A 23,773-nucleotide genomic window follows, 5' to 3' on the forward strand; every position below is an offset into this window, starting at 1 on the left:
AGTAAGAGCCTCTCTCTGACCTTCTTGGCCATTTCTGCTGTTTTCTGAGGGGACACTTTGAAAATTCAACAGCAGGGGACGAGAGGGCTCCCTAGGCCTTCCCTCCGGCTCCTGAGTGCAGTCTCTCCAGGCAGTTCTATCTTCCTTGTGGAGCAGACAGGACTGCGGGGGAGGGCCTGAAGGACTGAACCCCCATGTGTGTGGATGAGGCTTTTCAGCCTTGACCCCTGTCCCCCAACAGTGATCCTGATGCGTCTCTGTGGTTAAGGAGCAGGGGCAGGATGCCCGGCAGTCCGTACCAATGAAATACGGTGAGCAGCAATTACATCACTCACCTTCCTGACACATCCCCTTTCTCAGGCTTTATTCCTAAACCTTCTTGGGAAATCTTTACTGCATCCAACAACCAGAGGCCCGTTCCTGCCTGTGGTTCCCACACTCCTCCAAACATTTGCGATCCTAAATCTGCTCCTTTCATAACTGGCACAGAGGATCTTCACATGTTAGCTGTTGTTAGAAGTGTTCCTAAATCACAACCCAGCTCTGCAGCCCGGATGCCTGTACCTGCCTCCTCTCAAAGCTCTGATGTTCACACCCATCATCTTTTACCACAAACAAATGTCCCAAGGGTTCGTCCAGGTTTCAGAGATCAGAATCCTTAGCGGACAGATAGCCCCGTTTTCCTGTCCATCCAGTCACTGCTTTTAAGAACATGCGTCGGGTCTCTGACCCCCCCCCCCCAAGCTATCATCTCTGCACATCTTAGAACTCTGCCACTTCACACCCTGTGTCTACAGTTTGGCTCATGAAGCTCTTTCTTCATTCAAAATGCTCCCCAGATCCGGTTTCCTTCATGAAATATATTTTTTTCCTGCTTAAGCAAAGACTCAGCAGAGATTTCCTCCCCACCCATGGAAGTAAGTCCTCATGACGCGCTCTTCACTCACCAACTCTGAGTTATAGCTTTTGCTGGGGTGACGAAATCAGGTCAAGAACATATGACACATGGGCTGGTGTGGCTACAAGGATCTCCTTAGACCGTATCTCTTCAGACCATATTTTCAGAAGGCACAAATCACATCAAAAGTGGTAAGGGTCAGCGACTGGGGAGCAATGTATGGGGAGCGGCACCCCAAGGGATGGCTTATCAAAATGGAAGGGAAGGGGAAGAATCTCAACTTTCCATACGCGGATTTGATATGCTCATGAAAAGTAAATCCCGCTAAAACCCATCATTCCTAATGCTTGAAAAGAGTCAGTTGACTTTTCAGAATATGTTATGGCAAAAAGTAAGGCAAGGATTTGACCCTTTTCCCTGAAAAAGTAATTGTTTCAAGAGTCCCTTAGAAAATTATTCCTTCTTTATTTAAATCCATACAAAAATACCCAGTACGTGAGTGTTTTAGAGGTTCACTTTTGAAGCACATATGGACATATGGACATAAACCAGTCAGCACACCGGTGAGTCAGCACAATTGATGAGAGCACGGCTTTTTAGTAGACAAAGTGTGCTGTTGAGCTTTGAGCCTCAATCACAGATTTCTTGCCTCTGTTACCACTATGTGCAGTTGAGCCCCAGAAGCCTCTTTGCCTCCGAGGAACACTCACAGTTTCTAAGGCAACATGGGAGCAAACAAGAGTAATGTGAGTACAACAACTAAAGCCACATATTATGTGCCAGATTCTGAGTGACAAAAAAGTAAAAGATACCGATCCTTGGGAATTCACTATCTAGCTCCCTGAGGGCAGGGAGACGCCATGTGCGCTGGATTCAATACTGCATGTCCTAGGGCTGACACACGGTGGGTCCTCAATAAATAATGTATTAACAGGAAAACACAGGAAAGAACAAATGGAAGCCAAGATATACACAAATTAATGTAAGTCCCATTAAGTGCCCCCAAGTATTTGCAGAGTACAGGCATGGAAAGAATTCCGAAGCTAGGACCACGTAGAGTTGGGACAGGACTGAGCTAAGAGCAGAGATAGGATTCCCAGCAGACACCCCAGGCACGGCCGTGTTTCCGGAGAACAAGGAGCAGTGCAGAGGAGTTTCAGGCCTGTTCTCTCTGGAAAGCTTTATGAGTATCGGCAGTCTTCTCCAGTCCCTTCCTATTAAAAATGTAAGACAATTAACCACCTCCAGAACCACTAATAACAAAAACACTGCTGCTTTTGAGCACTTATTTTTTGCTAAGCACTGATCAAAGCACCTCACATCACATTATCTTCATTTAACCATTGCACACGTACATAACACGCAAAACAGACGGAGGCACACCTGTGCCAAACATGAGTCTTTCTCTGCACACTTTTCAGTTCTCACTGCATTACATTAAAGCATAAATCTGGTTTGTGAAATGAATTTTTTTCTAAATCGAGCTTTTCATAGATAAGCCATAAATTGAAGGAAAATCAAGAGAGAGTCGATATACACACAGGCTTGAGAGCATCACACAGTGTAGCAGCTTCATGCCAAGCACCTTAGTTGTGCCCAAAAGATCAAGCTGCTTCCGAGGTAATCACCTGAGACCACAGCTCCCAGAGGTGGACATCTGGTATCCCTACCTTTCCACAGGAGGCCAAGAACCAAAAGGTGAACCCCAGGAGGCCAAGAACCAAAAGAAACTGACTACGCGAACTTGTGTTTTCAATGTAATTATTACAGATGGACTCCAGACATTTTATGAGAATCGCAGAATATAAGTGAAAAGAAAATAGGGTGAATTTCTTAATAATACCATTTTCAAATGGAAACCAATGTGTCCCATATGTTAAAATCAAGTCAGTAACCTTAAGTTCTATTTTTGAAGCTAGGCCATTTACATTTGGATTTTGTTACCTCAAGATTACTTAGAGATTTAATATGTTCAGACTACACAGCATATCAAGGCCTCGGATATTTTTGTAATATTTAATAATACCCTTATGCTATATTGACCTAGGAAGTGTTAAAAAAAAGAAGAAGAAGAGGAAGAGGAAGTGGAAGAAGAAGGAGGAGGAGAACTATGGTAGTGACAACTGGCTAATTTTAAATTACTAAACTGGCTAACCACAGTGAATGTCAAACACAGATTTCCTTTCATGTGATGAGATAATGTTCATCTTGTAACCCAAAGGAGCACAGAGGGAAAGCCCCACAGATGTAACTCATACCACATAGGCGACGGTTTTTATTAAAGCACATCCCAAACAAAAAGTGGTTAGAGATGTCATTTAATAAAGTCTGCTGGTTTTTAATACAAAACAAAAAAACAAAGAAGACTTACAGCGCTTCATGTCCTAGACAGGAGAGAGAACATTGCCAGACCAGTTTCCTCTCTGAGCCAGGCTACGCAAGGTCAGAGAAGTCACCCTGCTGCCTTCCTGGGAAGGGGAAGCCGAACTTCCCCTCCCATCAGAACCTGGGGCTCAGGACTGCTTCCTGGACATTGGTGGCTTCGTGCTTCTTAGTGGAGGGCCTTCTAGTGTTACTAGAGTGGAGCACGCTGACCAGAAACAGGCAAGTCCTATGGTTTTTCCCAATGAATCATTCCCAAGCATGATAATAGACATGGTGATTTTGAATCAAATATAGAGACAGTATAATGTGGAACAAAATGGAAACCCTAAGTAAGATTCCAACGTTAACCTGCCTGAAATGATTCGATATCAGATCTATTTTTATCTTCTGATTAGCTATTGAACTTAATCCCAAGTTTTTAAAGGTTACTCTGCAAACTAGTCTCTAGTACTTCCATGTGGAATACTTTGAATCCATCTAATAACCTAAATTAGACATTAATATCTAATAATCTAAATTGGATCTCTAATAATCTAAATTAGACATTTCAAGTTCATATTCATCATTGCAGAAACTATTTTTATAACACAGCCATTATATTCTTTAATGTTTTAACCCACACTAGGAACCAATGTTTGTTTAAAATAATAGCACAATGCATTTAAAGCATAAACCAGCCACTTAAGAGATCCGTGGTCATAACACACAACGTTCTTTGATAGAACAGAACGTCACACACTGTGATCTCAAGTCTGAATTTTTCTACTGACCAGTAAGTACTGCATGACCAGGTCTCACGGTGGGTAAATCACTGATTTCTGAACCTATCACGATGGAACAAGAGGATCCATAGGAAGCTTAAGGACAGCTGTGTAGTGGAACCATAATTGCACTCCCCAGCCCCACTCCCTGTGGGTGCCCCATGTTCCCTGCTTCTCTTTTCTTCCCTACCCACTCCTGCATTTGCACCTGACCATACCACATGCACCACAGGACAAACATCCAATGATTTCTTTCATTTTTCTTCACGGTTGCCCAAAATATGTAGGTTATCCTAGCAGAACAGCCAAACTGCTGAATGGCCTCTTGACGCTGATATAGTCTGTGAAACTATACGTGAAATATGAAAGACCTGGCTCTTCTGAGGAAAGCAATGCACGAAAGTAAATGACTGAAAAATATGCCAAACTACCATATAAACAAGGGTAAATAAATATGTTGAAACCGAATGCAAAAATATCAAGCTGACACAGAATAAAAGAGATCAGAAAGAAAGATGAACACAAGAATGACCAGTTTCTGTGTCCAAACAAATTACTTGGTCAGGCAAAGCCCCTCCAGTCTTCTATCTCTAGAGCCAATTGTCAAGTAAAATCAGATTCATAAGTAAATGGGTATTACTTTTCTCATGGAGAACTGCTTTTATTTTTCCTTTCATTCCAAAATTAGATCACTGGAGTACATGATTATTATATGTAAATAGCTAATTTCAGTTGAGAATATACACAACATGTGATATGTTAAATTCTTCTTATTTTGCTGATGACACAGAAAACATGCACAGATGATCAAACAAAAGGCCTTTACCTGAGACTGCTTTGGGCTACTGGAAGGTGGGCTTAAGGTGATTTTTAGCTTCTGTGTTTTTCAGAATTTTCTGCAATAAACACTAAATGCTTTTGGGATCAGATTGGAACACTGTTTTTATACAGTTTCAAAGAACAAACTACTCGTATATCATATTCTTGAGCATTCTTTTATAACTCAGGTTGTAACAATAAGCACTCAAAATATTTAAAGCTGGTAGACTTTTTAACGTTTTGATGCAATTTCTTCAAAAGCAACTAAATAAAGTTATTATAGTCGAAATTGTGGTCTATTTAACAAATCAATCATTGAGTCCACCCAAGCTGTAGTAACAACTGGTATGCAATGCACATCGAGTTCACTCAAACACATGAAAAATATGAGCTGGAGACAGTTAAGCATAATCACTGACCCGCACAAATCTGGGAGCCGGCTCACATTTCAGGGGTTCTGAGCCCCAGCTTTAGGACTAAGTTTACCTTTGCAGTTGACACACCAAAATCATATCATAGAATCAGTTTACTCACAAGCCAATATTCTGTATTAAGTACACTCTGAGTTTGCCACATTTTGGAAAACAGGCACTTTTCCCATAAAATGCTTTACTTTTTAATTTTAATTAAATGTCGAAGTCTGTGGGGAAGAAGAGCAGTCAGTTTACAAATGGTGGTAGTCTGAAATTCTGAATGAGGAAAAACACTCTGCTGCTTTGCTGGAACTGGCTGGTCTTTCCAGTTACCTCCTGACAAAAGATGCACATTGCTCTGGATAAGCCCAAACCCTTGGCCCGTAACGTCACCATGCACTTGGGCCTTCCACATCTATCTGGAGCAAGAATGGCATTAACAGAGAAGCCCAAGATTCCTTTCAGAAATGCTCTGTGCACTTGGGAATATAAATACTCTGGAAGAATGACAAATTCATGAGTGTGTGAATTTGATGACACATTGCATAAACAGGCAGGATATTCAGTCTTGCATTACTTTCATTTAATGCTACATTGCTGCTACAGCTTAATAAGACATTTTCTAAATGCCCCCAAATAGAAGAGTTTGTTATAAAATGAATAAATAAAAGCAGGGCCCAAAAAAGACTTCGGTGATATCAGCCTTAAGAAATACTTGGGGAAAAAAATTGCCTTTTTTGTGGATAGCACTTTACTGCCCCCTTTTGCACTTTCACATCAGAACAAGTTTCTGCACAAACTTATTCTGAAACCAGAAGAGATAATGGGGTATAGCTATAGGGTGTCAAGTTTATACAGAATTAGGTTACCAAATACCACTGCTTGGAGTAACAAGTAATTACCTTAAAGCTTCAAGTGAGTGCTCCACTATCTTCTCAGTGGCTTTACACCTCCAAGAAATAAGGCAGTAATTGGAGGCTTTAATTGACATTTTCTGCTTTAATTCGAATGTGTATGTGTGCTGGAACAATTGCCTGTTTTCACAGGTGCCCCTTCTTTCACACTTTTCTAAAACCAATATCATCTGCAACATGAACCTGATTTATTCAAGGAAAAGAAAAGGGGCATAAAAGCAGGTTACAGAATTTGGGACCATTAAAGTGTTATAAATCCGAGAACTAAAAGGAGGGGGTGTGCATTTCAAACTTCACACCAATGACAAGCAAAATCTTTTCAAGAAAGGGAAAGATGAGAAGGACAGAAATTCAAATGCACTGTGAGCCTATAGGTAGGTGCACAAACCAGTTTAACAACTCTTCAAGGAGAGGTGCCACAGACAGTATTTGTGCCTCTTCATCTATGCCTACACTTGAAAAAAGTAGTAAACTAGTCTAAAGGAAAGTTTTGTTGATAAAATTCTAAACTGCAATGACAGAGCTAGAGGGACCCATTCTTGGCCCAGTGACCTTAACTTGCATGTGACAGTCTGTGTGTGCTGCTGTGTACACTTTCATTTAAACTTAATCCATTTCCCTCTGTCACTCTACAATTACCATACAAGTCAAAATAATATTAAATTTCACAGCCTACAATGCTGCACAATGGAATGAAAACCGACTCCTTTTGATGTTAATCTTGTTTTTTCATTTGTGATATACCGTGTTTCCCCGAAAATAAGACCTAGCAGGACAACCAGCTCTAATGCATCCTTTGGAGCAAAAATTAATATAAGACCCGGTCTTACATTATGTTATATTATATAAGACCAGGTCTTATATTATATTATATTATATAAGACCCAGTCTTATAGACCCGGATCTTATACTAATTTTTGCTCCAAAAGACGCATTAGAGCTGGTTGTCCGGCTAGATCTTATTTTTGGGGAAACATGGCAATGCTCAAAACACATTTAAAAACTTTATTTTTAAATGCTCAAAGGTACTATTCTCATAGTTTAATTTTTCTTTCAGGAAAATAACACATGTAATTCTTTAATTTTTATCCACACCATGATTGTCACTGTAATAAAAACCCTATAGCAAGCTGAAGTTGCAAGGTATCTTCATCCATAAGTCAGATTTTAAGTGTGTGATGCACAGATATCATTGTTTTCTTTTCACAGAGACTAGCTGATCTGAACACTCCCTCCCCGAAAACTTTGTGGAAAAAAAGAAGTCATGCCATGCATTTTGTAGTTAGGTAAAGCAAACTTGGGGGGCGTGAACAGTGAGACTGGAATGCTGTGATGCACAGTGGGAAAGTGAACCACCAAGGCCGACCTTTGTCATGCTGGCTTGACCATGCTGGCTCCATTATCGAAACAAGTATTTCACAAGCCTCAGAGGCAAGAGACAGTGCAAGCTTCTTTCCCAACTATAATTTGTTTGCACCTGTACGGTCTTGTTTCAAACCATGCTTTTAGCAAGAGTCTATAAAGGAAGGTGGAACTCTTGTTATTTATAGGTGAGGCACCAGGAAGAAAAATGGCTTTCATATAGAAAGAAATTTAAAGGGCATTTCCAGCTGGTTCTCTGTTGTTTTAGATATAAGTGTGGAGATGTATTTGATCATCTACCTGAGTGGGAAAGTCACCGCGATGAAAGGCACACGTAATTCATACAGGGAATGGCCTGGTATTTCAACAAGTCAACGAAATGGAATTAAGATCTTAGCGAGTAGCAGTATCACAACATAGAGTTTGGGTGGATCTTTTCTATCAACCCCTCCCATCCCTTTCATTCCCATCACTTTTTTTTTTAAATTTCAAAGAACTTTATCTACTTAGAAAAACAATTCACCCATGTTTTATGGGTGAATGAAACTTTGGTGGGGCAAACAGCCCTGAAAGAAAGGGGGTGCACACCAAGAGGGTCCAAGCTTGCTCCTCAAGCTGAAGTGTGACTCTCGAACCGAGCCTGTGGCATTTGCCCCTGGAACCCAGCTCCCGTCCTCCTAGCGCCTTGCACAGAATTGCTGGTCAATAGGTGTCTGTGTAAATAAAGAATGAATATTTTAATAAGCAAGATTTAAGAAAAGATAAAATTATTTTAGTTCTCTCTTGATGTAAGAGGTGATTCTTCTTGCCAGCCAAGCATAATAAGTGGAGCAACACAATTTATAATGCTGTGGGTAATCACTTTACAACCACCTAAACGGCTGCCTCCTGGACACTTCCTCCTTCCTGGACTCCAGAGCAGGGTCAGGTATAGGTCTGCGGTGGGCGTATGACGGGAGACATTATCCTGCACCTTCCATAGCTTGGTGACAGCCCGGAGAGTACAGAGAAAAGAGAAGGAAGAGAAATAAGCAGCCTACACACAACAGCCAGGTCTGCACTGCTAATGCGTAAAAGGAATAAAATCGTATTGTGTTACTGACTTCGATTCAGATTACCCCAAAACCGTGTATCCTATAAAAATGTGAATGGCATGCCATTGTAACTGTGTAGACAATATATTTATTTCCTGCTCAGTCACCACAAGCAGCCTGGAATTACCTTGACCCACAAAAACAAAAACCCACCGAAAGCTAAATATTCTAAGTTATTCCAACAGGCTGCTACTGAACAAAAGTGAAGGAAAACTGGACAAAGCAGGAGATAAGAGGATGCCCTGGGGCCCTCTAACAGGAATAAAGATGTGGTTGTTTGAGACCTCCAGCCGGCTGCTTGGTCTCCAGGTAGAAGCAGATGATCGGCCCCAGGGAAACGCCATGGGAGAGGCTCACTCTGGAGTCAAGAGGACCCCAGGCCCACCAATACTTGCCGCCCGGCTTCCTGAAACAAACTGCGCCAAACTTGCAGAACATCAAAAGCCAGATGGGCTATACTGAATGAATCCACAGGCAAGGAGCCAGAATCCCAGTTTGCTGTAGAAATAGGCCTGGACTTGATTTGAGTCTTCTCAGCTCTGACAAGCTGGAAGCTGGCACAGATCCCAAAATCCAAAATAAAATGGCATTTAATTGTGACTAGACTCTAAAAAAGATGTCATACTATCTCCTTAGCTTGACACACGCTCAGCATCTAACCAAATGCAACTCTCCTCAAAAATCTGACTTTTTCACCCAGCAACGAAACAATCAAATATTTAAATTTTGAAAAGGAAAATGTTAATAAAGGAATAAAACTTATTACATGCCTTAATAGTATATACTTTCACAACTGTCTTGTCTCCATTGCGTAGAACCTTGCTATATGAAAGATTCAAAGGATCCATTTAGAATTGCATGCCCATTGGAGGAAAGACTATAAATCAAGATGCACAAGGGAAGAATTATATCCAAAACTTTCTTTTTATCTACCTTGTATATACTGCTTTGAGCAAACACATGCTTAATGTACATAATTTTTAATTATTCCATGCAACAACATAAGAAAGAGAGGCAGAGAATTAGGAGGGATCCTGGAACCAGAGTGATCAAATTCAAATACAGACTGTACCACCACTTACAGCTATAGGACTTTGGGCAAGACATTTAACCAGTCTGTGCCTTAGTTTTCCCATTGGCGTTATGGGGGGATCATAAAAGTTACCACCCTCAGATGGTTACTAAGAAGGTTGACTGAGTCAGCATTTGTCAAGCAGTTAGAATAGCATCTGGCACACGGTAAGTGCTATACGCAACTGTTGTTAAATAAAACATACCATGTCCCCCAGGTAAGTAGGTTTCTAAATAAGAAGTATCTTGTAATATTAATGCAAAAAAAAAAAAATAATGCTACATTGCCCATCCCTACAGGTTACATTCATGTATTCATTCAACACCCCAATCTCTTACTGTACCTGTAATAGAATGTACAAAGCGGTGCTGCCCAGGCATCGGTGTAGGGAGCAGCAAAGAGAGTATCTAATTTGGTAGTAGAAGGGAAATTAAAAAGGTGCTTCACACAGAAGAAAAGGCTTAAAGAATGGATAGAAGTCTGGCAGCTAAACAAGCTACAATATAACATTAGAGACTTTGAAAGGTGAAAGTGCCATCTTATAATCTTTGTTAACATTTTATTTTTATTTATTTTGCTTTTGTATGGAGAAGGAAAATTGAACTGGAGCCAGGCACACAGCAGATATTCACTTCACTTTAAATAACAATCCCTGACCTTTATTGGTTCATTGTGCCAAGCACAGAGCTAAAACTCTTTAAATCCTGACCACAATTTTATTACAGCTTTATTCAGCACTATTAGATTACTGTCCCCATTTTAGAGACAGGACAACTAAGAGACATAGAAAACACTGCTCCCCAAATTACACAGCTAAAAAGTAACTAACCTGGGATTGGGCTCATACAGCCAGATTCCGAAGCATGTACTCACAACTAAACTAAAACAGTGTTTGTCTGGCTGTCTTTGCTAAATCGAATTGCCTGACCTTTCCATTAACAACATAAGCCTTTTGAAAAGCAGGGCTGCTAATTCTCATATCAATAAGGTGGCTGAAGTCCCTGGGTTAGCTGTCCCACAGAGTCAACGTGTTTCATTTGTGGGGTCTGTCTTTGAGCTCTGCTCAGATGAAATAATTGCAGATGCTTCCAGATACACACGTGAGAGACACACACTGTCCTTGGCTGAAATGTTGTTACTTTGACTTGCTGACTGTGTTCTTTATTTCAGAGATCTACCGTGACTTTGCTTAGAGATGCCTGTTGTCTCTTTAGACTCGGCTTCCCCTCACCTGGGCTGCTTTCCTGGACATCCCTCCAGAATGAATGCCACTCCCTTCCTCCGTGTTCCCACTGCACACAGCTCCCACGCACCACAGCATGAAATGCATTTGCTGCCACCAGGCTTCCCTCTACTGCCCTGAGGATTTAAATCTTTTGAGGGCAGAGCTTGTTCTTTGTATTCTCAGAGCCTAGTAACAACAGACCTCACAGTTCATAAATGCTTGTTGAATAAATCAATGAATTATCCACCATCAATGGTCTAGATGTTCCCTTATGGCCTCCAAACAGGCAAGAACGGAGGCTACAGAGCAGTGAGGCAAGGACCACAGATTTCTTAAATATCCCTCTTTAAGAGGATGATGACTTAATGTGGAATTGTTTTCCAAAAAAGTTGACCTAGGGCAACAGTTCTCAAGGTGTGGTCTCAGACCAGGCACCAGCCTGTCAACTGAGAGCTTGTGAGAAATGGAAACATCAAGTCCCACCCAGACCTCAGGACTTGGGGCCCTGGGGTCTGGCCCAGCAATCCTGTTTTAACAAACGCACCAGGTGATTCTGATACCCTGACATTCTCGAGCTGCGGGTCTAAAGGTAGATGTCCAGTAGCAGGTGATATGGTAACACAACGTGGGCAGCCACAGATACACATCTGGCTTGTGCCTGTTCACTTGACTTATACTTACTGGATGTCAATGCTAGCTAATAACTGACAAAAAGAAACAATTTGCATCCCTGCCTTTTAGGGATAGAAAAAGTGGTAAAGGGGATTCAGAGTTGCATATGAATCATGGCAGCGCAGTGTATAATGATCTTCCTAGGGCGTAGGAACTTAACTAAAGTGCTGTAGGCTTGCAGAGAAAACATTTAAGAAATTGTGTTTGATCTACTCTGTCATAAAGAGAGGGCATTCATCTAGGAGAAACTGTGAACTTTATGAGACAGTCCATTAGAATAAAGATCCATTTTCCCATAGACAAAGGGGGAATTAGGGGTTAAGAGTGCTTTTTATCTAAAATGCACCCCAAATATAGTTCTGGTAGTTAGGTAAAAACTGACATTTTTAAATTTCTTCTGCAGGTAGACACATTCTGAGCTGGCCTTGAACAAACGTGTAATTGTCCTGGCCCCAATCGCTCATTAGGCAGTTCTGATTCAGGGCAAATGTTTCGGGTCACAGCTTAACTGCTGGAAAGAGCAAGGACCCAGATTCAGAAGCACTTCATCAGGTGGTGGAACCACGCTGGGCCTCAAGTTCCTAGGCTGGAACAGGAGGCTGAAGAGAGGCTGGCAGCGGGGCATTTCAGACACTCTGGCTCTGCAGGTCAGACATTCTGAGGTGCGCAGAGGTTAGGTGTCCTGCGGGGCGTGTGGACTGGGGAGTAACAGTAGGCTGGGCAGACAGTAGGGAGTTACAACCCACTCCCCCAAACACACACCCCTACCAAGCAAGCCTAAGCCTTAGGACTGTCTTAATCATGCGTTTTCCTCCAACACAAACACACTGACACACTGGTTTCAAAATGTGGGTAGCACTCATAATTATTCTAGGGTGATATAGGAGTAATCCATACATGAGAAGCAGAGTAACGCCTCGGGGACAAAAGGGACTTAACTACCAAGTATTGGACGAATGATACAAGGACTGGAGGCAAAACTGGATGCAACAGAACTTGAATGGAAAAAATGAACTGGATTGTTTAATAATTTTATGTGGAAAACATGAAGAATCTATAGCATTTGTGCCGTTTTCAAAGCAAGGCAGAGCGCCGGTGGTCCATTCGCAGCGTTCTGAATGTCTGCCCACCACTGGGTATAGTTAGAACGTTTGCCCATCCATGCTCTGGAGAAAGGAAACAGCAAGCTATTAATACTTCACTACTGCCAATTTTCCTTCATATATTGTTTAGAGAGTTACTAAGAGCAGAAACAACTTGTTTTTCTTTAATGGAGCAATCTCCTACTATGTTTTTTATTTGAAATCAGCAAGTACATACTCACCTGTCACAAAATGGTGTGGACTAGAATTAAATGTCTGAATTTATACAGGAAAAGGAAAATAAAGACCCACTGCTGATTTTCTGCAGGAGCAACAGAAACAGGGTGTTTACCTGGCATTCAGCGTGCACAGAAACCATTTCATAATTGATCACCTATTCTTTTTACTGGTTCACCGGATCCAACCATCCTTACCTCTAACACTTCTGAAATATGTTCACACAGGTAGAACGTAGAGCTAATCGTTGGATGATGGTTAGTAAACAACTGGCAGGGCTTTCCTGCATCATTTCTTTAATCACTTTAACCCCGTTCTGAATAGAAAGCTGGAGGCCAGGGCAATTCAGCAGCTTCTTTTGTCATTTGTCTGCCATAAATATGCACCAGTCTACATTTGAAAAGCTGAAGGAGGCCGCAAGCTTGCTGGACATTTATCATGCTCTGTTCCCTGTTAACAAGCAAATACTTTAGCTGAATGGGCCATTAGCAATCATTGTCAAATGCAGAATGCAAGGTGCTTGGATGTGACCAGCTTGTAAATTATGGGGTGTCCCTTCTCTTTGATAAATCTAGACAAGTGTAATGGATCTTTTGATATAGATTACTGAATTAAGTTAGAAAAGAAGGTAAAGCAGCAGGCAGTGGGTATGAAAAGTCTATGTGCAATAATTTAAAAAATGTTTTTCATCTATGAAAGCCACATAACAATGTCCAGAAAAACAGGCAACAAATTAAAGAAATCTACTGACCAAAACAGATGTTCGAGTCAGCTCTCTTGAGAATTAGGAATAAAGTCAATGAAATGGGTCTGAAATAGAATATTTAGGATTGATGAAGATCTTCAGACACTCACAGAATGTTAGTCTAGAAAGGCCTCATGTTGCTCTTAGTAAGAAAACAGGACCGAACCCCCTTGAGCCTGCCACTCCATCAAGAAAGACACTTGGGGTGTTTGCAGCTTTCAGCGTTGTCAATGTCTTAAGAGTGCAGATTCTCCTAAAGAAACGCCGAAACTTTTCTTAAACAAAAAATAAAGCAAATATTTCTTTTCTGGCTTGACCCAATGTTGGATGTCACTCTGCATGTAATCCAATCATGGCTTCAATGGCTTATTTTGTTTAATGACTAAAATGGAAAGTGTGGAAGGCAAAAACAAAAGTACAGCTTATTTACAAGGTTGTTCAGTACAGGGGGCAATAAGATTCAACAGCATGACGATTTTGTTGTGGTTTTTAACTTTAAAGCTAGGCAGCACTTTTATAATCCTTTCATTTACATGAAGGGTGCCTATCCCATTCAACTCAAAGGCTAAGACTCACGTTTACGAGTAAAATATTATCTAGATGGAACCCACTGGTTTGGGCATATTGGATTACTACTGATTAGAATGAAAATTATATTCCCCCCTTTTATTTATTTTATTTTATATTTTTTTCCAGGGGAGGAATGACAAAACTGAGAAAAGTTATCTGGATGAGAGAAAGGGACAATACATGTTTACCATTTCTTCTCCTACTCTGTGTGAGATGGCTCGGGGTCTGAAAGATGGCTGAAATCAAAAGGCCTCTGTTTTCTTTTCGGATAACTCCAGCCCTACCTATTCCCTCTGGTCTCTGTTCCTTCCCAGCATGTCCCTGCCTGAAGCCCAAATAGATTAAGGCAGGGACCGCCAAGTGCAGTTAATCCTACAGAATGGCTGCCGTGGTTAGGCCAGGAGTTAAAAAGGAAAATCTTGCAGGCCTTAACAACTGCAGTGATCTGAAGTTTTAATCAGACCCAATCTCAATCTCTAAAAAAGGCAGTCAATGAAATCTACCTTTGCCGTATTATCCGCCACCAATGAGCAAGAACTGAGCAGCTTTTCTTTCCTGCTTCAACCATCCGAGGCCACAAGTAGGGCTTTCATACTTTCTAATCCGAGTTTCTAAGTCTGTGTGGCTCTCACATAATAGCCAACAGCCTGGAGCAAGGGCCTCCGTTTCTACACCCTTTTCAGAGACGTGTCATTTCCAACATCAAGCTAATCTATATGTTGCCATGGCTTCACCCTTTATCTGCCTTTACATCTTATGAACTGCATGGATTTACCACATTATTTTTATCTGAAAGACAGAAAATGGTGGTTTTATTGCCATACAATCAGATTACTGCTGCTAGTTTCTCTATGCCTTTTTACCATACTTCAATCAAAAGGGATCAGTTTCTTTATACTCTGCCCTTGATTTACATTACATCTGTAAAGACCTAGTCTGGGTTGTAATCCCCTTATTAACTATGACCAGGGTTGATTTGCCTAAAAATAAAAGCAAATTGTGTCAGACCCTTTCACTTTGTTTTTGATTCGGAACTACAAAATGGATTACTAAAGAAATCTTCAGAGTTCACACGGCTAGTATAGTGCTGAATTTAAAATGAGAATTAAACAAGTTAAACAGGGGAGCCATGTCAACGGTTTACATTTTCCATCATGGGAGAAGGGCTGAATTGCTTATGTCTTTGTATTCTTTGGCTTTAGAGAGACAATGAAGCCACAGGAGTTTTTCCAAGCTGTTCGGAACACTGTCCCATTTGCCATCGTTCCTTCTTTGCTTTTCTTATATTCCTCTCCCAGCCCTATTCTAATTCCTCCCCTAAAAAAGGTGGTGGTGCGGGAGGGGTGAGGTGGCGGGGGGAGCTCTTCCTTGAAAGAGCTAATTCCTAAGTAGAAGTTTATAGTTCTACGGGTTCTGCATATTTTAATCAAAATATTTTAAACAGTTGAACACTCCTATTTAAGGCTCTACTCCTCTACACAAAGAGTGAGCTCATAAGCAAATCTATGTAGATGTATGACAAGTGACCTGAAAAACAGGCTCTTTATGTCAGCAGCAAATGAAGGCAGAGATTAGGCAGCCAGGAGTACCATTTTAATCATTATTTTTCTTAGAAGAGTGCTTCTTTTTGTTTAATTTGCAATGGAAGAGTTTAAGAATAAAGTTTTCATAAAATGTTAAAGAAATATCTTTCTTTAAAAATATTTCTTTCTTGATGAGGGTCTACAGTCTGTATTTCCTTTCCCCTGCCACTCCCATTCCTATGACGCGTCAGTACAATCATGCTGGGATCTCAAATCGTTTCCTATTAGGAGAATGCATCGGGGAACATCGCTCAAAGGTAGATGTCATACCCAACCTCCTGGGAGCTACCTGAAGCATTTCAGGGGAGGGCAAGGTAGCAAAGATTTAGTTGCTCCAATTGCAGTGTCCGTCTGAAGGTAACGATCATGCTGATGATAATCCATCAACCAAAGGATTTATCTCAGCAAATTTACAGATAAGAGGTTTTATGATAATTAATCAAAATATACTCATTATTCTTCAGCTGACTCCGTATGGAGAAACCATTCTAATCTGTAGGGTTTTTTTGTTTTTTTAAGCTGATCTGAGGATGACAGCTACTTCACCTGTCCTCATACTTTAGCCTAGGAGTCAGAAACATTTAGGAATGTTGAAGTCATTTGCATTTTTCGCATCGGTTGGACAAGTGTCAACAGCTACGCATTGTGAAAGATTTAGAACCAAGTGCTTAACAAATCATCTTAACCTCCAGCTCCCATTTCTGAGGCTTGAAGCTGTAATTGCTGAGGTTAAAAAGTGCAGTCCCTTGACACACGATTCCCAAATAAATTCTCTTCTCGTCTGAAAGAAGGCTGTTGTGAGATACTGCTTTAGCTCGTCTTTGTGCTCTCTCTGGCTCAGTTGTCCTGTGGAACAACGACAGTCCATTACCTACAGTTTATCATCCTGACAAAATGTGAGGAATGTGGATGTGAAAGCACTAACAATTCCACCCCTGGTGCTTTGTGCTTTTTCGCTCTCTATATTAAAACCGACAAGATTAACCCAAACGCAAACTGTGGAGCATAGTTCAAGGGGCTATTCAATCAGTGGTGAATGTGCATTTGTTTACCTACAAAAATAAGAATTTCAGACACAATGGAAGGCAGGCAGGCTTATATATGGTATTGAATGGACTGTTTAAACAGCACTATCCATTGTACTTTATTTTATCAATCTCTGACAGGTCCGTATTTATTCAGAGTCTAACTGTGCTGAAGCCCATGTGTTATAGGTTATCTGGATATTATCCAGCCATTCTTTTGTATCAAGCCAATCAATATCAGGAATTCAGGATTATGTAGGAAAAAATGACATAGGAAAAGCAAAATGCTTTGTTAACTAACTAGTATGTGGTGCATAGCAAATGGCACCTCTAGACATAAGAAATTAATGCTTGACTGAAATATTCAACAAAGTCTGTGTAATTCATTCTAGAACACCATACCAATACAAACTCGCTCACTCTAAAGTGAAATCCATATTTAAAAAAAAACACACAACTATTTTATTTTGGCTAAAACATCATGCTTGGAAAAAATTGTTCTACTGAAATGTTAATTACATATGAAAGCCAGACTTTGCTATTCTCTCCAGAGGTTAAAAAAAAAAAAATTGCTTAAACAACCTAAATGGCTACAATTGACCCAAATCTATGAGAGCGTACGGATGCAATGTGAATAAGATAACAGGGCTAATGTTTTAGTACATAGAACTTCTTTCAATTACTACATAAGCCTCAAGGACGGGAGCAGCAGACAGTGTGATTAAAGTAGTTAGGGAGAAGTGAATTTACAAAGGATTTTCTGGACCCTGTATCCAAACAGCTGCTGCATGCTCCCTATGTCGACCACCTGCTAAAAAAGCTGACCCCCCGAATGAAACAAATCTAATTACTGATGGTTGCTTCATTACAAATGAATTGTTCCCCAGTTCATATGAACTGATGAGAAACTTCAATGCATTTGATTGCCTTCCTGCCATATCACATTGACTGACAAACTTTTCCCTGGAAATAAACATCCAACTTCCCCAAATAAGCGACCCTTTGGCAGGAGGGGTTTTTATTCACTCCTCAGGGAAGAAATCTTTCTGATCACAAGCTAGCATTCAGCTACATACTTTTTTAAGTAGACATTTTCCAGGAACAAATATCCAGTCCTCCAGGCAAGTCATTATCATGAGAACTATTAAAGAGATTCTGCTCTTGAGAACGGAAGGAATCCTGCCAGCAGCGACATCAGCAGTACAGGAGGCAGGTTTCTTCAAAAAGCAGGCCTCCAGCAGGTCTCTAAGACTAATCCTAATCATCAGGACGGTGAGTAAATATCAGTCACCCCCGTTCCCCACCCACCACGACACAAACACATTAGGAATAGAAGATATTAATATCGAAACCTTAGATTGAAAGAATTATTCCTCTACCTTTTTTTCCAAGTAGGTATTTCTAATGTTCCTCGGATACACACAAACTAGTGGTTAATAATGCAGATACATATACAGAGCTGAACGCTGGAGGGGTTGATGGGGGTTTCTTTAAACTAGATTTAAATATAAATATTAAATACTGATGGGGGAAAAATCAGCCTCCAAAGACAGTCCGTCAGTGAAAGTGCAATGTGGAACAGAGCAGGCAGCCTAGGGGAAGAAGTGAGCGCTAGCGCCGCGAGCATTGCGCATGGAAGAGTGACCTCTGTAGGCACAAAGAGAGCACTGGCTGGCCTCATCCCGGCTCCCCAAGCCCAGGCTCCCCGCCCCCCCTCGCCCGGACACCCGCGGCTGCGAGCAGGTCCGAACCCGGCGCTTTCTGGCACCACCTGGTGCCTCACGATTCGGTATAGGTGTAAAGATGTCACTGCCACTACTTTCTCGGCAAATACAGTATCATTACATTACGGAAGAAAGAAAGAAAAGATGTCCATACAAGATCACACTACATGGAAGGAGGCTGCAGTAAGTAACTTTTAAATATGAGCAATGTTGTGAAGTGCCATCCAGTAGCACCGTGCTTGAATTTCTGTTTGATCCGATTTACAGCTATCACGTTTCTTGCCATGTAATAGGGAATTCTTGGTCAGCATGTTGGTGAATCTGAAGCTGACCACTTTAAAAGGAGTGGGTATAATTCTTTAATTAAGATGTGATTTCTAAATCAATCCCTCATCTCTTTACTCCTAAATCCATGGCCAACTTACTCAACATCAATTAGGCCATTGATTTTGTTTCTGATCTCAACGCTTACTCCAGGAATCAGCCAATGTCTCTCCATACTTTGCCCAAGTTTCCCAAGGCTAAAATTCCATTATTCTGTGAAATATTTTCGGCCGTGATTCAAAATTCATCCCGAAAATAAGGTAATATGCAACACTGAGTGCACAGACGACTAATTACGACTTTTTTAGGGATGGATCGCCTTTTCTAAATTCTAAATGTACCCCGGTAGTTCACACTGGAAGTTAATCTCCAGAAGGCCTGGCTTTCTCCCGGCTCCTCTATTTGATACGTAAAAGCAAATGGGATCTAAGGATCCCATTCCTGCCCAGGCTTCCCAGGCGCGAAGGTTTCTGCTGTGTCGCCTGGGCAGGGCCTTAAGCTTTTGCAGAAACCATCCTTAAAACCAAGTCAGCTATCGGGACCGCACAGAGTTCGGGGGCACAGGTTTAGAAACCAAGGGAGAGGCGGCCGTGCAAGAATTCTCCCGGAGAATCCTAAGAACGAGCCCGTGTCCGTTCTCCGGCTGAGCTGGCGAGCTCCCCGCGCCCCCTCGGGCAGGCGGCGCTCTGCTAAGGCGCGCGGGCTCAGGGGCGCTACAGGCGGCCCAGAGACTACAGGCTCCCTTCTCTGGGGTGCGCCCCACTGCCCGGGGTCCGCCGCCCCCGCCCGTCTACCGGGCTCGGACTGCGCTCCCGGGCGCAGCATCCCCGCCTCTCTCTGGAGCCCGCCAGCCCCGCGCGTCGGCCAGCCCGGTTTGTGGCCGTCTTCTGTCCTCGAAAAGTGAGGGTCAGGTATCGCCATCCGACACCTTTGCGGATGTGGCACCAGAGCCGCCAGAGGGTTTTTTAGCGCCGGGGAGCTTATGGGGGGAAGAAGGGGAGGCGGCTCCTCAGTGCTGGCGCTCCGGCTAGAAAGCCGAGCGAGGAGACTCCACCAACTGAAATGTGGCGGGGACGGAGAACGGGGAACTGCGGGGGAGGAGAGGAGGACCGAGGTTCCAGAAACAGGCTGAGGCTCCGCGGTCCGACCCTTCCTCCCGCAGGGACCGTGAGGCGCGGCAGACCCCGGAGTGGCGAGGGGGATCGCGGATGCCACTTACTTGGAGTTCGAGGAATTCCAATAGATGGGCTCTAAAACTATCGATCTGGACATCGCAGTTCTGCATAAAACCATCAAAACTCCCCAGCAGTACTTCCACACGGAGTCCCTTCTCGCAGCCATGGCCACGCCACTCCCAGCTCCGCGCACTCCGGGCGACGGAGGGACCGGGTGCGGACCGGTTGCCAGAATCCACTGGGCAGAAAAGGGGGAGACCGCAGGCAACTCTGGGGCGCGTCGATCAGCTCCAGCGGTCGCCGAGGCCGGGGGCGCTGCCCTCGGGGCCCTCAGGGCGAGAGGCGGGAGCGCACACGCGGGGCGCGGCGGCGCGGCGGGCTCGGGGCTCCGGGGCGCCGCGCCGGACCCAGTTCGAACCGCCGGCTCCCGTGCGGCTCCAGGATGCCGGGCGCGGGGCGGCAAGGAGGGCGCGCAGCTGAGACACAAAGGCGGAGAAACGACTAGGCGCGGGCGGCAGGCGCTGAGCTCCGAGCGGGGCCACCTCACACTATAGATCCAGGGGGGCGGGCAGCGGCCCGAGCGCACGAGTGCCGCGTCGGCGCGGTTCCATGTCCCGGAGGGCTGAGCGGCGAAGGGTGTCTCTAGGCGCGCGGGAGCCTCCTCAGTCCTGGAGGTTCCTCGCCTGCGGAGCAGGCAGGAGGGGCTAGGTCTCAGCCGCGGGCGCCGGACGCGCGCGAGCCTTTGTGTGTGGGGAGGGCGCCCGGACCCGCTCTGCGCGCGACTCCTCGATCCAGCCGGCGCCGCTGCCCCTGCCGAGGAGAGTCAGCGCGACCAGCGCGCTGTCAGAGCACTATAAATGCGGGGCCCCGCCCCACAAAGCCCAGCCTATTGGTCCGCTGCGAAGCAGCCTCGCACTGGTTGGACACCCCGCCCATCTGTCATCCGCCCCAGTCCGGCATTGGGCCCGGCGAGGCGGTGCGCCGGCTGACAGGTGAGCCCCGCCTCCGGCTCCTGGCGGCGGCGCGAGCCGACGTAGGGGAAGTCTGCGAAGGAGAGGGGCCTGCATGAGAGCCTTGCAGCACCCGAGCGGCGGGTCGGGGACGCTGATAGGGACGACCGAGTGGGGAGCAGGGACAGCACGGTGCCAGCTGTTGCCGCGCTTAGCACGCGACTTCACACCCGGCAAGTGTCCTAACTTCAACAGAGGGACAATGTCAAGGGCGAAACTTTCCCTGTGGAGTCCAAGGCAGTGCGTTTCTCCGTGGGTCTTCCTTCTTTAAATGAAGTAGCCCCTCTTCGTGGTTTGGCTCACACCCCGCACGCGCATCCCTTTGCTGCCCCCACCAAGCCTCTCTGATACGTTTCAGACAGATCTGATTTCGGTACCAAACGTCAGCAGGGACCCGACCTAAGTCAACAGGACCGAGAGATGCAGAACGACTCCCGATACGAGGCGCCGGCGAGGCAGACGACGTTGGGGCGCAGACGTCCTGGCCTCGCGTCCTCTGCGCCTCGCTTCCCACGAAGGCAGCACCTCTCGTTGCAAATGTCGCCGGCACAGCCGCGCGTGCCACGGGACCGTCTCCTTAATTAGCCTCCGGACACACGCCTTCCGAAGATGACCAGGAATTTGGGGGTGACGGTAAGAAACAGCGCCCAAATGGAGAGGTGGCAGGAATTCTTCACTTGAGGTCTCGGTAAAGTGCCTGCTCAAAGAACGATTTGGACAAGCGCCACCTTGTCCACGGCTTCCATGGACCCACAGCGCCCACTAGCGGCCAGCTTGACTTTTCTGCGTGCAAGAGCGCAATGGTCTCCCACCCAGAACCAGTAACCCACGAATCTAATCGCGCCAAGTCCAAAGGAAAATCTTAAATGACCAAGAGAACACAGCAGAAATAAGACACAGTATAAACGCATAATTTGGTTTTGGGGGGAAAAAAGATATACCGTATACCCACATGCTTAAAAAAAACCAAAAAACCCTGTCCACGCCAGCATTTAATGTTTTAAACGAAGCGGGCAGTATTCCTACAATTTTTTCTTTAGCCAAATTATACACTAAGCTAAATTTAAGAGAGAATATGTGAAAAACATCTCGTTTAGATACTAGTTTTCCTTTCACTCTTTAATAACAACTTGAAGATTTTATGGTGCATTAAGTACTCGTTTTTTGAAACAATAATACATTTCCACTGAGTGTGTTAAAAATTTGTAAAGACTAGTTTAAGATCGGTAACATTATTTAAGGTACGCGAGGTGGCGAATACATTTGTATTATTCCAAGCTGATCTTGAACAGAGAAAACAACTTTATATTCCGCAATTGCTAGTTTTAAATAAGCCTCCAATTTTACGAAATAATTTTTTTAGAAAAAAACAGTAAACCGATTCGAAGTCTTAGGCAGATTCCCAGGACTAGACATGTACAAGACAAAACAAAAAGGGGCAGGCAGTATTATTCGTAATTTCACAAGGGTCAAAAAGGAGTCCATTTTAATAAGCTTAAAACATTTCAGGAATTCATTTGAAATTTAAAGCTAACTTAAAGATCTTTTAAAAGAACTGAGTATCTCAGTACCGTATTTCAGATTTAGCAAACATATTGTGAAACTTAAGTTGTGACCTCTTAGCTCCTACATCCTCTTCAAGTAAACCAGAGGAAATAAAGGAAATTTGCATTATCTGAAAACAATCCTGGCTTCCATTTTTAGTAAGATATTCTTACATCCACAGCATTTTACCTTGGGAAAAAAGTAAACGTACGTGTAAAAATTGTCTCCATTTTTTAAACAGCATGTATTTGACCAAAAAGTAAAATCCTACACAAAATATTCCTATTGTATAGTTTTGGTGTGACTATCGTTCAACTTACTTTCAGTAAACATGGAATAATTAGCTATAAAGACTATGCGAAAAGCATCCACAGTAGCAACTTCAAAATGCTAACAGTCCACTGCTGTTTATAGTAATTTCAGTAATTAAAAGCATCTCAAGCTACTTTTATCTATTATTGTAAATATATCCTGCCGGGCAAAAAAGTAAGTCCTATCGTCATGTACAAGACAAATAAAATTTTTAAGCATGCTAAACCAAAAAGAATCAGTCACCTTGATTTAATACTCCTTTGTATTTGGACTTCATTTTACAATTAAATTGTTGGAGACATTATTTTTTTAAAATCTGTAATTTCACCAGCACATAATTTAACCCCACAACAAAAAATAAAATTTTGTTTCAGTAGAGGAAGATACTTCAAAGTGTTTCTAAAGAGGTTTCTAAAAGTCCAATTAATAATTTTGGAGCTTCAGAGACAATTATAAAAAATTGACATACATTTACATATCAAAAGTCAAATGAGGTGGCAAATATGTTTAATTCCAGTTTTAAAAAACAAGAGGGCAAATCAATTTTGTCCAAGTAAATTCACCTGTTTCTGCCCCTTTGAATTCCCATGTGTTGATCTTTAGAACTTATGGTTGTTTCTTACACATTCCTTAAACATTGATATATCAATTCTAGTTAAGCAGTTCAAGACATCTTTAACATAAGCCTCTACTAAACCTGTGTTTCCTGGCACTGCATGCAGTTTATTTCATACAAGTCACTGAAGGTTTAAGAACTCTTCTGCAAATGACATTTTGCTCCATTTACCGGGGAAAGACCTTTTGAAACAAGCATTAAAACCCTTAG

The 23,773-nt window shown here is 43.0% G+C and overlaps 1 protein-coding gene across 1 annotated transcript in view; it reads right to left on the reverse strand.

Moving 5' to 3' along the window:
- EFNB2 (ephrin B2) overlaps window positions 1-20,902 on the reverse strand; it is a 43,363-nt gene extending 22,461 nt beyond the window's left edge. Inside the window, exon 1 of the mRNA XM_033104579.1 lies at window positions 20,125-20,902. Coding sequence (XP_032960470.1) covers window positions 20,125-20,246 — 122 coding nt within the window. The 5' untranslated portion in view covers window positions 20,247-20,902. The remainder of the gene's footprint in view (window positions 1-20,124) is intronic.
- Between the last annotated feature and the right edge of the window lie 2,871 nt (window positions 20,903-23,773).

Source organism: Rhinolophus ferrumequinum, chromosome 4 (assembly GCF_004115265.2).
Source record: "Rhinolophus ferrumequinum isolate MPI-CBG mRhiFer1 chromosome 4, mRhiFer1_v1.p, whole genome shotgun sequence".
NCBI lineage: Eukaryota > Metazoa > Chordata > Mammalia > Chiroptera > Rhinolophidae > Rhinolophus > Rhinolophus ferrumequinum.